A 17,565-nucleotide genomic window follows, 5' to 3' on the forward strand; every position below is an offset into this window, starting at 1 on the left:
ACAAAGAGAGAGTGTTTCTCTCACACCATCACTATCACTCACTGTCTCAGTCATTCAACCCATCCCTCTCTTTTCCCCTATTAACACATAAACCATGGAAAACAACCTCCTCGGACTGGTGATAAAATATCCCCCTCAGGTTCTCTCTCAAATCCCTCTTGCTCATTGAAAGACTTATGCTAACCTCTATCTCTCTCTCCCCCTCTCAGAGTATCCATGTTCAGGCATGCTTGGCATGGTATCGGGCCTGATCACTGATGCCCAGATCACAGCTTCGTCCCACACGGACCGGAGCTGGGTACCCGAGAACGCCCGCCTGCTGACCAGCCGCTCCGGGTGGACCCTGCTGCCCCAACCCCAGCCCTTCACCTCAGAGTGGCTACAGGTTAGATCAACTATATTAATAGACTATTCTTATGTTTTTGGGGGGGCTTTGCAATTAGAGATAGGTTCGTTGGTTATGAAATATCATTGGTTCATATAACATACTTTCTGAGAATATATCCTACCTTTATGCACAAAGAATTTGGCCAAAATGATGATGAGATTACAAATAAACCGTTTGGAAACACTTTACTTACGGTATACAGATATAATGCATTATGAGCCTGTCATGAGTATCTATGAACTGCTTATAACGTGTTTCCTCTCCATTCATCTGCAGGTGGACCTGGGGGAGGAGAAGCTGGTACGAGGGCTCATCATCCAGGGAGGGAAACACAGAGAGAACAAGGTGTTCATGAAGAAGTTCAGACTGGGATACAGTAACAACGGATCTGATTGGAAGATGGTCCAGGACGCCAGCGGCAACAAGCCAAAGGTAAGAGCCGTTTTCATTGGTTGTTTGTTTGTTGTGTTTACCATGTTGAGCAGTTAACAGAAAGTAGGGTTTTGTTGACTATCTAATGGGAAATGATTTCCCTGTTCCAAACTGAATACCAGTGACGTTGAGTCAGTTTTCACCCATTCTTTGTACCGTGGATGTTGAAACATTTATGAAGTCCATTTGGGTAGTACTTCGTAGCACATTAGGATAACCATGTGTAAGGTTTCTCCTAGACCTACCGCTGCCTAGCGTCTATCCTCTCAGTATTCCGCTGTTGCTACTCAAGCCTTACAGTAGAATCGCACTCTACTCAAGAGAGCGGAGAAGAAGGCAGGAGAGCTGAGAGAGCGCGTGTGACACGCAGAAACGACCCTAGATGTATCTGCCGCCGTCGGCATGCTTTGGGTGTGTCACGCGCGCACACAGCGCCTTACACACACACCGTACACACACACACAGACGCACACCTCCAGGAAGTACCTCTACAGCCCTGTCCCCAATTACAACTTTCTCCGACAGGATGTGGTGTAAGTGTGTTCCAGATCACCTAATGGTTGATTTCTGAAGGAGTGAGAGGCTGGGCATCTTCCTGTCCTACTTGTTCCTCCATCTCTCCCTCTTTCCCTAAGAACCTCCGAGCATCAAAGACAGACAAGACGTGTTCCAGGGTTAATGGTCACTAATCCACTACACTCCATCACTGTCCCCTCCTCTACCTCTCCTCTCCTCATCTCCACTACTGTCCTTTACCTCTCCTCTTCTCCTCTACTCTCCTGTCCTTTCATCTCCTCGCCTCTACGTGTACCTCTGTTATTCCCAAACAGAATCATCCTTTCTTATTCAGATGACAAGACCAGAACTGCTGAGCAGCGAGAAAGCATTAGTCCTCTCCTCTATCTTACCCCTTCGCTACGTTATTCCCAAAGAAAAGGCCCTTAGCCTCTCTCTTTCCTCTAAATAGAGGACCTCTGAGGCTGAGCCGAGACAGAGTGAGCTGAGGCTGCCCTTGATCGCGGTGTCCTGCTGGGGCGGCAGGTGCTAGTTGTAGCCACCGGGCTCTCGTTTACAGTCCCACCGACAGTGCTTTTTAGATGTCAGACGGAGAAATCTGGTCCATCTTCCATTGTTTTCTCCCCTCTCTCAGCCCTGCTCGAGCCCTGCTCATTTTCCAAAGGAAGGAATAAGTCTGCCTTAGGGTCTCTGTGATAGGAGAGAGACATCAGAGAGAGCAATGACATTATCAGACAGTAACATTTCTCTCTCGTTTTCTCTCTGTGTGTATCTGTCTCTCTCTGTATCTGTATCGGCCTATCTCGGCCTCTCTCTCTGCTGCAGTGTGTACGATGTAGGACTTCTCCTCTGCTGTTGTCGATGAACTAACACAGGTGGTCCTCTCCACAGATTTTCGAGGGGAATCAGAACTACGATACTCCAGAGCTGAGGACCGTGGAGCCCTTGCTGACCCGATACATCAGGGTTTACCCAGAGAGGTCCACCCCTGCTGGGATGGGCCTGCGCCTCGAGCTCCTGGGCTGTGAGATCGAAGGTAGGCCGCAAATGGAATCCTACACACACACGCATTTTAATTGTAGACACATGTATACTACAAACACACACGCACACCAGTGGAGGCTGAGGGGAGGACGGCTCATAATAATGGCTGGAATGGAGTCAATGGAATGGTATCAAAAACATTAAACATGCGGTTTCCATGTGGCTGATACTATTCCATTGACTTTATTCCAGCCATTATTATGAGCCGTCCTCCCCTCAGCAGCCTCCACTGACGCACACATACACACACACACATCTTCTGTCATCCGTGTGATGACAGTTCTACGGCTGAATACATGGTGTTTGTCAAGGTTGGGGTATTTAAAGATGCTTAGAACGATTCTCCACGTGGAGTCAACAGCTGTCCAGGGCCCAGTAGGCCCCTCTATCTCTCCCTGAGAGGGACAGTTGTCCAGTCTCCATGCATGCTGCATCAAAGCCATTCCTGAAGCAAGACCGCTCATACATATTACATGGGATCAAATGAAACCCCATCTGCCCTGAGGATTACTGCCAACCTCTTCCAGTCCCTGTTCCATCCTTTCTCTGGGGCCACTCTCCTCTTTCTCTCTCTCTTCTCCCCTCTGTCTGCCTCGCTCTCTCTCTCTGTCTCGCTCTCTTCACCTCGCCTCTCTCTCTCTCTCTCTCTCTCTCTCCTCTCCCCTCTGTCTGCCTCGCTCTCTCTCTGTCTTGCTCTCTTCACCTCGCCTCTCTCTCTCTCTCTCTCTCTCTCTCTCTCTCTCTCTCCTCTCCCCTCTGTCTGCCTCGCTCTCTCTCTGTCTCGCTCTCTTCACCTCGCCCCTCTCTCTCTCTCTCTCTCTCCTCTCCCCTCTGTCTGCCTCGCTCTCTCTGTCTCGCTCTCTTCACCTCGCCCCTCTCTCTCTCTCTCTCTCTCTCTCTCTTTCTCTCTCTGTCTCTCTCCACCTGTCTTTCTCTCTGTCGTCTCTCTCCCTCCCTCCCCTCCCTGCTATGAGAACATGCTCTGGCGGGCCAGGCCTAAGTGGATTTACATATTGGATTTCAGGGCTGTAGCGAGCGCAGCCCTGTGTAAGCCATGGAGTCCCACCGGGGCTTTAGAAGGATGATAATGCTTGTTTTCACTGTTAATGCCACCACACACTCAAAAACACACACATACAGACACAGACGCAGACACACACACACACACACACACAAATACAGACACAGGTACGTGAGTGGTGGTGTGTAAGCTAAGCCCCAGGAGTACAGATAAATTCAGATAAATTCCAGCTAGAGCATTGACCCTGTCAATGACCCCTCCACCCTGAATCTGACAGAGGTTGATCACTAATATTTCATATAGCAGAGGGGAATTCTAAATTACACATGCACTCTCTCCTCTCCCCTTCTCTTTCAATGTCCCTCTCTCTCAATGTCCCTCTCTCTCCATCTCCCTGTCTCCCCATCTCCCTGTCTCTCCATCTCCCTCTCTCTCCATCTCCCTGTCTCTCCATCTCCCTGTCTCTCCATCTCCCTCTCTCTCCATCTCCCTGTCTCTCCATCTCCCTCTCTCTCCATCTCCCTCTCTCTCCATCTCCCTGTCTCTCCATCTCCCTGTCTCTCCATCTCCCTGTCTCTCCATCTCCCTCTCTCTCCATCTCCCTGTCTCTCCATCTCCCTCTCTCTCCATCTCCCTCTCTCCCCATCTCCCTGTCTCTCCATCTCCCTCTCTCTCCATCTCCCTGTCTCCCCATCTCCCTGTCTCTCCATCTCCCTCTCTCTCCATCTCCCTGTCTCTCCATCTCCCTCTCTCTCCATCCCCCTCCCTTCTTCCCTCCCTTCTTCCCTCCCTCCCTCTCACTGTCCTGGGAAAGCCCACTCATTACTCTGTCAGGGTAAACACATCCAGGCTGTGTGTTAGCGGAGCATGGATCAGAACTGCGGCCTTGCCCACATCCAACGAGGCCAGTGGGCCCTAATTATAGGCCAGGTTGGGGCCCAGCCTCCAGCCCAATTCTAAACCCATGCATCTGATCTCCAGTCTAAACACAAATCTAGCTTCTGTTCCAAATGGCACCCTATTCCCTAAGTAGTGCCCTGGTCAAAAGTAGTTCACAATTTAGTAGTTCACAAAGTAGTTCACAAATAGGGTGCCATTTGGGACACAAACCTAAAGCCTCAGCATCTACCGGCTCTATTCACACTAAAACTTCCTCTGTATCCTGATAAAAGGGGGCTGTTAATAGCTCAGGGATTGAATCCACTGGCATGGCCTGCCTTGTATGTGTTTGTATATGTTTGCGTGTGTGGTGTATGTGCGTGGTGTACTGTATGCGTAGTGTATGTGGTGTACTGTATGTGTGTTGTGTACTCTATGTGCGTGGTGTATGTGCGTGGTGTACTGTATGCATGGTGTACTGTATGCGTGGTGTATGTGGTGTACTGCATGTGTGTTGTGTACTGTATGTGTGTTGTGTACTGTATGTGCGTGGTGTACTGTATGTGTGTGGTCTATGTGCGTAGTGTATGTGGTGTACTGTATGTGCGTAGTGTATGTGGTGTACTGTATGTGCGTGGTGTATGTGGTGTACTGTATGTGCGTAGTGTATGTGGTGTACTCTATGTGCGTGGTGTATGTGGTGTACTCTATGTGCGTGGTGTATGTGGTGTACTCTATGTGCGTGGTGTATGTGGTGTACTGTATGTGCGTAGTGTATGTGGTGTACTGTATGTGCGTGGTGTCTGTGCATGGTGTACTGTATGTGCGTGGTGTATGTGTGTAGTGTATGTGTGTGGTGTATGTGTGTAGTGTATGTGGGTAGTGTATGTGCGTGGTGTAGTGTATGTGTGTGGTGTATGTGTGTGGTGTATGTGCGTAGTGTATGTGCATGGTGTATGTGCATGGTGTATGTGTGTGGTGTATGCGTGTAGTGTATGTCCATGGTGTATGTGTGTGGTGTATGTGTGTAGTGTATGTGTGTTGTGTATGCGTGGAGTATATGTGTGGTGTATGTGTGTAGTGTATGTGCGTAGTGTATGTGTGTAGTGTATGTGTGTAGTGTATGTGTGTGGTGTATGTGTATAGTGTATGTGCGTAGTGTATGTGTGTAGTGTATGTGTAGTGTATGTGTGTAGTGTATGTGCGTAGTGTATGTGTGTGGTGTATGTGTGTAGTGTATGTGTGTGGTGTATGTGCGTAGTGTATGTGTGTGGTATGTGATACCGCAAACCCTACAAAGGAGCAGATGAACGCAAGATTAACATGAACTTTCTCTCTCTCTCCCCCTCTCTCTTCCCCTCTCTCTCCCTCTCTCCTCCGCAGCTCCCACAATCCCCCCCACCACGTCCGCCCCCACCACCGCCCCATCAGACGACTGTGATGATGACCAGGCCAGCTGCCACAGTGGAACAGGTGATGACTACGAAGTGACAGGTGCTAACATCACTCTCATGAGACTGCTACCTCCCCTACTCCTCTACCCCTACTCTCACTTTATACTAAGCCCACATTCCTACATAAACACACACACACACCTAATCACCTGCACCTGCACCTGCAACCCCATCTTTACCCCTTTACAACCTAATGAGAAACTTTATCTCATGCACCTCAGAGCTTGTCTTCCACCCTCAACCGAACGTCCTGCCCTCGCACCTGTCTTCCTCTCCTCCTCCCATCCCCCACCCAGCTGTGTTTCCCTCTCACCTGCACCTGTCTTCCTCTCCTCCTCCTCCCATCCCCCACCCAGCTGTGTTTCCCTCTCACCTGACCTGTCTGCCTCTCCTCCTCCTCCCATCCCCCACCCAGCTGTGTTTCCCTCTCACCTGCACCTGTCTTCCTCTCCTATCCTCCTCCTCCCATCCCCCACCCAGCTGTGTTTCCCTCTCACCTGCACCTGTCTTCCTCTCCTCCTCCTCCCATCCCCCACCCAGTTGTGTTTCCCTCTCACCTGCACCTGTCTTCCTCTCCTCTCCTCCTCCTCCCATCTCCCACCCAGCTGTGTTTCCCTCTCACCTGCACCTGTCTTCCTCTCCTCCTCCTCCCATCCCCCACCCAGCTGTGTTTCCCTCTCACCTGCACCTGTCTTCCTCTCCTCCTCCTCCCATCCCCCACCCAGCTGTGTTTCCCTCTCACCTGCACCTGTCTTCCTCTCCTCCTCCTCCCATCCCCCACCCAGCTGTGTTTCCCTCTCACCTGCACCTGTCTTCCTCTCCTCCTCCTCCCATCCCCCACCCAGCTGTGTTTCCCTCTCACCTGCACCTGTCTTCCTCTCCTCCTCCTCCCATCCCCCACCAGCTGTGTTTCCCTCTCACCTGCACCTGTCTGCCTCTCCTCCTCCTCCCATCCCCCACCCAGCTGTGTTTCCCTCTCACCTGCATCTGTCTGCCTCTCCTACTCCTCCCATCCCCCACCCAGCTGTGTTTCCCTCTCAGCCTTTTATCTCTCAGCAGCCTTGGTCTCTTTCTAGCCTGGCCTCTTTCTCCACTAACCTGATAATAACCTGCCTTACTGCTCCTGACTTCCACCTTTCTATGCGTTGCTGTTCCCTATGGATATGTCCTGACCGGCACCCTGTTCCTTTTATAGTGTACAACTTTTCCCCAGGGCCCATAGGGCTTTGGTCAGCAGCAGTGCACATGGTCATGCTCTTTGGCTATTCCTCTCTCCTAGCCCCATTTCAGCACAGCAGTCTCCAGTGGTCAGTGATGTGCGTGGCACTCTCAGTCACTCTGGTTCGCTCCCTCCTGGCCCTACATATAGTGAAAGAGGGAGTGTGGACGTGTTTGGTAGGAGTAAAGAGACATAGAAGAAGGGGGCATCCGTTTGGCACCAGAATAATGTGTTACGGCTAGGCTAACTATGCTATGTTTAATGTGTTACGGCTAGGCTAACTATGCTATGTTTAATGTGTTACAGCTAGGCTAACTATGCTATGTTTTACGGCTAGGCTAACTATGCTATGTTTTATGTTTTACAGCTAGGCTAACTATGCTACACTGTTATGTGTTACGGCTAGGCTAACTATGCTATGTTTTATGTTTTACAGCTAGGCTAACTATGCTACACTGTTATGTGTTACGGCTAGGCTAGTCTCTCTAGACAGACGGGTCGCCTCCCACAATGTAACCAATGTTCCTAGTGCGGTTGCCCTATGTCTGGGATTTCCCAGGCTACGGCTAGGCTAACTGTGCTAACACTGTGTTGTTCTGACAGGTGGAACCACAATGCCAGAGGCTATGACAGATGTGGACACCATCCCAGGTTAGGACCCATTGTATTATCAATGTACTGTATACAAGACGTGTGTCTGTGTGACTGTATGCGTGTGTGAGGGGCTTAGAACCCATGTGTGTGAGGTTCATTCGTTGTGTGGGTGGAAATCGTTTTTTTTCCCAGTAGTAGACTATCTGTCCTCTGCTATTCATCAGATGTGAACTGTGGGGCTGCTCATCTTACAGAGAGCTTGTCACTATCCCTGCTCCAATCCTCCGTAGAATGGAAAAACCAAAAACCTCTTAATTGGGAACAGGATTTCTTCAGAAAAAAATGTGTCTGTGCGCCTGAAATGTGGTTCCACATGGGAATTCCATCCTTTGTGTTTAATGGGTAAATATATTCTGCTGCCTGCAGAAACTAGTTAAAACCCAGAGATTATTAAAGGGAATATTGGCTCACATTTTTTATTCTTTGGAGAGCTGGGGCCTTAGCGCTTGCACAGACACCGATATACAGCCTTTCAGAGGCAGAGCTGACATCCTTAACATATCTCCCTTGTGCTGCTTCTTTGGAAGTCTCTTTCTTTATCCAATTTGATAACAAAACGAAGCTCCCCATTGCCCCACTCTTACATACATACTGTACTCTCAGAAGGCCTTTCAGCTCTGTGTGTGTGTGTGGGGGGGGGCTCATTATAAAGTCATCTCCCTCAGTAGGCTGCTGTGAACACACACACACATACTCGCTTTCTCTCTCTCTCTCTCCATCTCTCTCCATCTCTCTCTCTCTCTCTCTCCCTCTCTCCCTCTCTCTCTCTCTCTCTCTCTCTCTCTCTCTCTCTCTCTCTCTCTCTCTCTCTCTCTCTCTCCATCTCTCTCCATCTCTCTCTCTCCCTCTCTCTCTCCCTCTCTCTCTCTCTCTCTCTCTCTCTCTCTCTCTCTCTCTCTCTCTCTCTCTCTCTCTCTCTCTCCATCTCTCTCCATCTCTCTCTCTCTCTCCCTCTCTCTCTCTCTCTCTCTCTCTCTCTCTCTCTCCATCTCTCTCCATCTCTCTCTCTCTCTCTCTCTCTCTCTCTCTCTCTCTCTCTCTCTCTCTCCCTCTCTCTCCATCTCTCTCTCTCTCTCTCTCTCTCCATCTCTCTCTCTCTCTCTCTCTCTCCCTCTCTCTCCATCTCTCTCTCTCTCTCTCTCTCTCTCTCCATCTCTCTCCATCTCTCTCTCTCTCTCTCCCTCTCTCTCTCTCTCCTCTCTCTCTCTCTCTCTCTCTCTCTCTCTCTCTCTCTCTCTCTCTCTCTCTCTCTCTCTCTCTCCATCTCTCTCCATCTCTCTCCTGCTATCTTATTGTCATTGTACATATTTTTTTATGAGCCCATATCCTGTTCATGCGCTCTGTTTAATAAAGGAGAACATTAACTGGATTTATTCAACATCTCCGTGCAAAGTCCCACCCCCCATCCACCCTATTCTGGCAGGATTTACCCTCCTCTCATTGTCTCTCCCTCTCGCTGTGTCTCCTAGGTTTTTTTATGAAGCTCAAGAGCCCTTTCTTCTGATATTTGAGTTTCACAGTTCTCTGCTTCCCTCTAGTGATTTACCCAAATAAATCATCTCCACAACATTCGCTGTTTCTAATCTAGTGAGCCCTCAGGTTATCACAAATCCCCTCTGAGTCATGATTATACAATGGTCTATTTCAACCAGTTTGTGGTCTGGCCTACTACACAATCTAGAAGGTTTATGTGTGTCTCTATGTGCCAGACTGACCTGTGATCTGTCCCCTGCTCTGCAGCGTTCCTGTGGTTTGCCTGTGATTTTGGCTGGGCCAACGACCCCTCGTTCTGCGGTTGGACCTCAGAGGACAGCGGCTTCAGATGGCAGATACAGTCCAGTGGCACGCCCACGCTCAACACTGGACCCAACATGGACCACACAGGTACAGACACATCAACACTGGACCCAACATGGACCACACAGGTACAGACACACAGACACATCAACACTGGATCCAACATGGACCACACAGGTACAGACACACAGACACATCAACACTGGACCCAACATGGACCACACAGGTACAGACACACAGACACATCAACACTGGACCCAACATGGACCACACAGGCACAGACACACAGACGCATCAACACTGGACCCAACATGGACCACACAGGTACAGACACACAGACACATCAACACTGGATCCAACATGGACCACACAGGTACAGACACACAGACACATCAACACTGGATCCAACATGGACCACACAGGTACAGACACATCAACACTGGACCCAACATGGACCACACAGGTACAGACACACAGACACATCAACACTGGACCCAACATGGACCACACAGGTACAGACACACAGACACATCAACACTGGACCCAACATGGACCACACAGGCACAGACACACAGACACATCAACACTGGATCCAACATGGACCACACAGGCACAGACACACAGACACATCAACACTGGACCCAACATGGACCACACAGGCACAGACACACAGACGCATCAACACTGGACCCAACATGGACCACACAGGTACAGACACACAGACACATCAACACTGGATCCAACATGGACCACACAGGTACAGACACACAGACACATCAACACTGGATCCAACATGGACCACACAGGTACAGACACATCAACACTGGACCCAACATGGACCACACAGGTACAGACACACAGACACATCAACACTGGACCCAACATGGACCACACAGGTACAGACACACAGACACATCAACACTGGACCCAACATGGACCACACAGGCACAGACACACAGACACATCAACACTGGAACCAACATGGACCACACAGGTACAGACACACAGACACATCAACACTGGACCCAACATGGACCACACAGGCACAGACACACAGACACATCAACACTGGAACCAACATGGACCACACAGGTACAGACACACAGACACATCAACACTGGACCCAACATGGACCACACAGGCACAGACACACAGACACATCAACACTGGACCCAACATGGACCACACAGGCACAGACACACAGACACATCAACACTGGACCCAACATGGACCACACAGGTACAGACACACAGACACATCAACACTGGACCACACAGGTACAGACACACAGACACATCAACACTGGACCACACAGGTACAGACACATCAACACTGGACCCAACATGGACCACACAGGTACAGACACATCAACACTGGACCCAACATGGACCACACAGGTACAGACACATCAACACTGGACCCAACATGGACCACACAGGTACAGACACACAGACACATCAACACTGGACCCAACATGGACCACACAGGTACAGACACACAGACACATCAACACTGGACCCAACATGGACCACACAGGTACAGACACATCAACACTGGACCCAACATGGACCACACAGGTACAGACACATCAACACTGGACCCAACATGGACCACACAGGTACAGACACACAGACACATCAACACTGGACCCAACATGGACCACACAGGTACAGACACACAGACACATCAACACTGGACCACACAGGTACAGACACACAGACACATCAACACTGGACCCAACATGGACCACACAGGTACAGACACACAGACACATCAACACTGGACCCAACATGGACCACACAGGTACAGACACACAGACACATCAACACTGGACCTCACAGGCACAGACACACAGACACATCAACACTGGAACCAACATGGACCACACAGGTACAGACACATCAACACTGGACCCAACATGGACCACACAGGTACAGACACATCAACACTGGACTCAACATGGACCACACAGGTACAGACACACAGACACATCAACACTGGACCCAACATGGACCACACAGGTACAGACACACAGACACATCAACACTGGACCCAACATGGACCACACAGGTACAGACACACAGACACATCAACACTGGATCCAACATGGACCACACAGGTACAGACACACAGACACATCAACACTGGACCTCACAGGCACAGACACACAGACACATCAACACTGGACTCAACATGGACCACACAGGTACAGACACACAGACACATCAACACTGGACTCAACATGGACCACACAGGTACAGACACACAGACACATCAACACTGGACCCAACATGGACCACACAGGTACAGACACACAGACACATCAACACTGGACCCAACATGGACCACACAGGTACAGACACACAGACACATCAACACTGGACCCAACATGGACCACACAGGTACAGACACACAGACACACCAACAACAACAACGTAAGCTAATGATAACTGTGTAAGTCATTTATATCCAGTTGACCTAGTCTTCTGACACATTGTATCACACACAATCTATTTTTCTGAGTCCTTCAAGACAAAGCTGGTCACACGTATTCTAACTGTCAAGGTTTGCCACTAGGTGATTTGTTTTCCCACCACTGCCCTTTAGCTGAAGAGTGATGACATCACATATTCCTTTTCTCATTGGCCCTTTCCCCTTGTCATGTCCCATCCAGGTGGTTCTGGTAATTTCATCTACACACTAGCGACGGGCGCCCAGGAAACGGAGGTTGCTAGGCTGGTCAGTCCGGTGGTGACAGTCGGTCAGTCTGACCTGTGCGTCTCGTTCTGGTACCACATGTTTGGCTCGCACATCGGCACGCTACACATCAAACAGAGGAAGGAGACGGTGGATGGCATGGCCGACATACTTCTGTGGACCGTCAGCGGTCACCAGGGCAACCGCTGGAGAGAGGGACGCGTGCTGGTGCCGCACTCCAGTAAACCCTATCAGGTATGGAGAGAGAGTCTCTGATCTATAGGATTGGACAGATCAATGTAGTATGTCTCATATACATTACAACTACATTATATATACAAAAGTATGTGAACAACCCTTTCAAATCAGTACTTTTTCAGCCCCACTCGTTGCTGACAGCTGTATAAAATCAAGCACACAGCCATGCAATCACCACATTGGCAGTAGAATGGCCTTACTGAAGAGCTCAGTGATTTTCAATGTGGCACCGTCATAGGATGCCACTTTCCAACAAGTCAGTTGGTCAAAATTATGCCCTTCTAGAGCTGCCCCGGTCAACTGTAAGTGCTGTTATTGTGAAGTGGAAACATCTAGAAGCAAAAACTGCTCAACCACGAAGTGGTAGGCCACACAAGCTTACAGAACGGGAATGCTGAAGCACGTAGTGCATAAAAATCATCTGTCCTCGGTTACAACACTCACTACGAGTTCCAAATTGCCTCTGGAAGTAATGTTAGCACAAGAACTGTTCGGCAGGAGTTTCATTAAATGTGTTTCCATGACCGAGCAGAAGCACACAAGCCGAAGATCACCATGCACAATGCCAAGTGTTGGCTGGAGTGATGTAAAGCTCGCTGTCATTGGACTCTAGAGCAGTGGAAACGCGTTCTCTGTAGTGATGAATCACCCTTCACCATCTGGCAGTCCGACGGACGAATCTGGGTTTGGCGGATGCCAGGAAAACGCTACCTGCCCTAGTGCATAGTTCCAACTGTAAAGTTTGGTGGAGGAGGAATAATGGTCTGGGGCTATTTTTCATGGTTCGGGCTAGGCCCCATAGTTCCAGTGAAGGGAAATCTTAATGCCACAGCATACAATGACGATTCAGAGTGAAGGCTGTTACAGCAGCAAAGAGGGGACCAACTCCATATATTAATGCCCATTATTTTTGGAATGAGATGTTTGACTTTTGACCATGTAATGTACGTTTGATATGTATAAATTCAACACTGTTTTAGTTGCAGGGCACGTTTAGTTTGATTAGTGCTACTTAGTGATTAGCGAGGTGATTTACATTGGGAAATGAGTTGTTGAGAGGTTGTTGTAAAGTTGTCAAACGGTTGTTCTCTCTTTCTTCCAGGTGGTGATTGAAGGGTTGGTGGAGAGGAAGAGCTGGGGTGATATCGCTGTGGACGATATCAAGATCCTTGACAATCTGAACATGGCTGACTGCAAGGGTGTGTGTTTCTTTGCTACATTGATCGTTCAAGCCGGATTTGAGCCAGTGACCTAAGAACACCTGTCTCTACAGGCCTCTACATTTAGGGCCGGTTTCCCAGACACAGATGAAACATAGTCCTTGGACTAAAAAGCAGACTCTCCTTTGAAGGTGCTTTTTTGTTGTTGTGCAGGACTATGTTTAATCTGTGTCCCGGAAACCGGCCATCTATATCATGTTAAGTTGGGGTGGCAGGGTCGCCTAGTGGTTAGACCGTTGGACTAGTAACCGGAAGGTTGCAAGTTCAAACCCCTGAGCTGACAAGTCTGTCTGCCCCTGAACAGGCAGTTAACCCACTGTTCCTAGGCCGTCATTGAAAATAAGAATTTATTCTTAACTGACTTGCCTAGTTAAATAAAGAGAGAAATGATTATTCTACTGTTGTGCTGGAGGGAAGGACTTTTCTAACTATCTCTCTGTCTTCCTCAACAGATCCTGATGTTCCTACAGAGCCCATGCTGCCTGAAGACAGATTCAATGAAATCCGTAAGTCCACCCTATTACATATTGATACAAAGCGTTTACGAGATTACCACAGATTTCACTGCTCAACCTCTTCTTCACTCTCTCTTATCTGTTACACACAGCATAGGGATTTAGTGTTGAAAAATAAGCACAAAAAAAAAGCTTTGTCCAAACATGTGCAACAGCTATCTACAAATATGAGATGAATGTTGTCCTCTTCTGCTCATTCTCTCCTGCAGTTGTGGACATCACAGACTTCCCTGAGATCGTGGAGAACAATGAGATCCTGAACGGTGTCAGTGGCGGGGCAGGTAACATGCTCAAGACACTGGACCCTATCCTCATCACCATCATCGCTATGAGCGCCCTAGGGGTCTTCCTGGGGGCCATCTGTGGGGTCGTCCTCTACTGTGCCTGCTCACATGGCCACATGTCTGACAGGAACTTATCCGCTCTGGAGAACTATAACTTTGAGCTGGTGGATGGAGTCAAGCTAAAGAAGGACAAACTCAATTCACAGAACTCATACACAGAGGCGTGAATAGAGAGGGGGAAGTGAGACGTGCGTGTGGGGAGTGCACAAGACTGTAGGCATAGCCAAGACTCAATAAGTTGCCGGGCCTAAAGGGACTGCCGGAAGCCTCTCATTGGAGGAGGCCCAGGTTCAGGAACCAATGGGAGGTTGTGACTGATCCATTGCTTTTCTCAGGAGCTGCAGTAACAGAAACCTACCAGTAGGGGACACTGTGTACAAAATTAAATACAGGAGAAAAAATCTGTACAGATGATGAGATGATTATTTTAATTTTTCTATTTGATTTTCATTCATTTTTACAATCGGATGCTGGTGTTGAGACCAATTTAATGATTATAATGTTTAAAGTATTTATCATTTTCTGGGAGGAAGAAACCATTTTGTTATTATTATTTTAAATCAAAGTTGTTATTTTTGTGTTGAAAGAGAAGTATCAAAATCCAAAATGAACCATAACTGACAATGTTGTTGGTACTACTGCCACATGGGGGGATAGAAGCAGGGCGTTCCCCCCCTCTTATGACCCCTGCCCTCTGCCTCTGTCTACAGGTGCGGATCAGAGGTTAAGGGTAACGGTCACGCCCCTTGGCAGTAGATGGTTCTGACAGTGCCTTTAATACATCTTAGTTGGCGTTTTTTCCTCCATTAAGTTCTGACAACGTTATGATAATGATCTGAAAACTAAAGCAGGGGCTTTAAAATAGCTAATAATCAAGTCTGCAAAACATGATCCAATCCAATCCCTCCATGGCGCTTTTCTCCCTCTGTCCCAGACACACATAATATTGTATATAAGTTTTAATATATTTTAATGCCCTTTTTTAAGAAAGTAAAAGGTAAAAAAACAACAAAAAGCTGCGGTATCCCTTTTTTCAATGGGTTGTGTTGTAAATACAATCATGTGACTGTTGTCGTGAAGAGTGAAGTGCTGTGGTTGTATTGTTTCATTTCGTTGCTCTCCCGGAAGAGAGAGCAGACTCTGTGTGTGCTGTGTGAAGATAGACTGCTGTTAGGACAGTTCAGTGCACGTTCAAAGAAGACTTGCTCGTTCAACCTGACTGAGCAGCCAATGTCATCTCCGTTCCCTAGATGCAGTCCACTTCATGACACCGCGGAGGGGACAACGAAGAAGTTATCATAAACACAAATCAAAAAAGACAAAACAGTTGTATTCATGTTATTAACTTCAACACACTAATTAACATATGGCAGCCACACACCCCTATCCTCCTCCCCTCACACAGGGTCTGTCCTCTTCTCTCATATCAACAGCAGCAGTGGAGGAAGATATATGGAATGTCTGTCTGCCAGCATACCAAAAAAACAACCATTGCTTTTGCTTTGCTTTAGCTATATGAGTTGACCAGTGGAGTTGACCACCTCTAGTTCCATAGGTAGCAGGTAGTCTAGCGGGTTAGAGAGTTGGGACAGTAACCAAAAGGTTGCTTGTTTGAATCCCTGAGCTGGCAAGGTGGTGAAATCTGCCTTTCTGCCCTTGAGCAAGGCGGTTTACCCCCCCAAAACAACTGTGTGCCGTGGATGTTGATTAAGGCAGCCCCCTTCAGAGGGCTTTAATGCGCAAGACACATTTTGGTTGAATGCATTCAGTTGTGCAACGGAGGTATCTCCTTTCCCAGGCATCTGTGGATTGTCCTACAAAAAAAAACATTGCAACTTAGAATGCACTTTGTCATTCAACGTCTAAATCCTCTCTAGAGTGATTTAGGCTGATGGGGGCTTACTGAAGAAAGGCTTTCACAACTGGCTTTCATGTTCACACAACAGGTTAGATTTTCATAATCATGATCATAGGTTTGTATTGTGTTGTCACATATTGGACACACTACGGCCTAGGTTTACGTCTATAAAACGTGTAGCAGCCAAATGTTGCGATGTCAGGGCGGATGTCATAAGGGAAGGACGCTGGTACAGAGCTAAGCGGTCGAGTGATGTCATCATGCATGGCGAATCAGGTCACTCGCCCTGTTGTCTTTACCAAAGGATGATTGGATACCTCTTCTACTTGGGGAGGGGTTTGTGATCAACACACTACTACTGGACGGTCCGCAGCCTTTTAACCACATCCACACCTTTTTCATTGAACGTTCACAGGAAATTGACCTCTTGCGTTGCACTGACTGGAATGGACTCCCGGGCAATTTCAAAAAGAGGAAGGTGGGTTGACTATGGAAACTGCAGTGTTTGATGGTTCATTTTTATACATGTTTTTCAGCTGAAGTTGCATATCTTGCGTCAATGTAAACTCTGAAATCTCTTGAGACCTACCGATGGATCTAGCAATGCTCCAAAAGAGTTTTGGATGGGGAAGTAAAGGTCTAAGGAGGACTTGACCATTGGAAAGGCCCATTGGATTTTCTACACCACAACAATCAGAGACATAATGATGTTGAACAGGAGGACATCTGCTATATCTGTGTACTATGTCGTGTGCCGTGGTGAACACATGCTCAGCTTGGCTTTTGTTCATTTCAGGTTTGATGTCCCACTTTGCAATGCTTACTGTTTTGTGCATTCAGCTTTGAGGACAGTATCCGCAGTCTGGTAACTAGAGAAAAGGATACTGTAGGGTGGAAACTAAAAAGAAACAATGTTGCACTGATAAATATATTTAAGAAGTTTGTGTTTATAGCATTAATTTGTAAAGAAAATCTAAAACTGAAAAAAACTGTGTTCATTTTCTTTCTTCTTTTTTTATAGTTTCAGATTGTGATATAATTCAGAAATGTACAAATTGAGATGTTTTCATTATTGAAAAAGGTATACAAAATTCCTATAGTTATGTCCCCATTTACCTGGATTATTAGAGCTTCGTTTTGTACTGTCATTCAAATTTTGTGCACATTTTTTTTACCAAAAAAAAAAAAAAAACTTTTATTTTCAATACTGCTTCTGTAATTTGCTGTTGTAGGAAAAGATTAATAAACAGCAAGCCTTAAAAAAAAAAA

The 17,565-nt window shown here is 47.8% G+C and overlaps 1 protein-coding gene across 12 annotated transcripts in view; it reads left to right on the plus strand.

Annotated features, from left to right (window-relative positions):
* The window catches only part of LOC110536591 (neuropilin-1a), an 82,207-nt gene extending 64,642 nt beyond the window's left edge, over positions 1-17,565 (plus strand). For 3 of the 12 annotated variants that reach the window (XR_016484435.1, XR_016484434.1, XR_016484437.1), the window contains 11 exons: positions 210-385; positions 665-820; positions 2,228-2,372; positions 5,664-5,774; positions 7,557-7,604; positions 9,348-10,643; positions 10,720-11,806; positions 12,079-12,356; positions 13,462-13,558; positions 14,032-14,085; positions 14,304-17,565. Coding sequence is in view for 6 of the 12 variants with exons in the window: in XM_036935242.2 (XP_036791137.2) it covers positions 210-385; positions 665-820; positions 2,228-2,372; positions 5,664-5,774; positions 7,557-7,604; positions 9,348-9,491; positions 12,079-12,356; positions 13,462-13,558; positions 14,032-14,085; positions 14,304-14,605 (1,511 nt within the window). In the remaining 6 variants the exon portion in view is untranslated. The remainder of the gene's footprint in view (positions 1-209; positions 386-664; positions 821-2,227; positions 2,373-5,663; positions 5,775-7,556; positions 7,605-9,347; positions 10,644-10,719; positions 11,807-12,078; positions 12,357-13,461; positions 13,559-14,031; positions 14,086-14,303) is intronic. The other 9 variants (XR_016484438.1, XR_016484436.1, XR_016484439.1 and 6 more) reach the window with 3 other exon arrangements.

Source organism: Oncorhynchus mykiss, chromosome 11 (assembly GCF_057628025.1).
Source record: "Oncorhynchus mykiss isolate SJ-2025 chromosome 11, ASM5762802v1, whole genome shotgun sequence".
NCBI classification, from domain to species: Eukaryota; Metazoa; Chordata; class Actinopteri; order Salmoniformes; family Salmonidae; genus Oncorhynchus; species Oncorhynchus mykiss.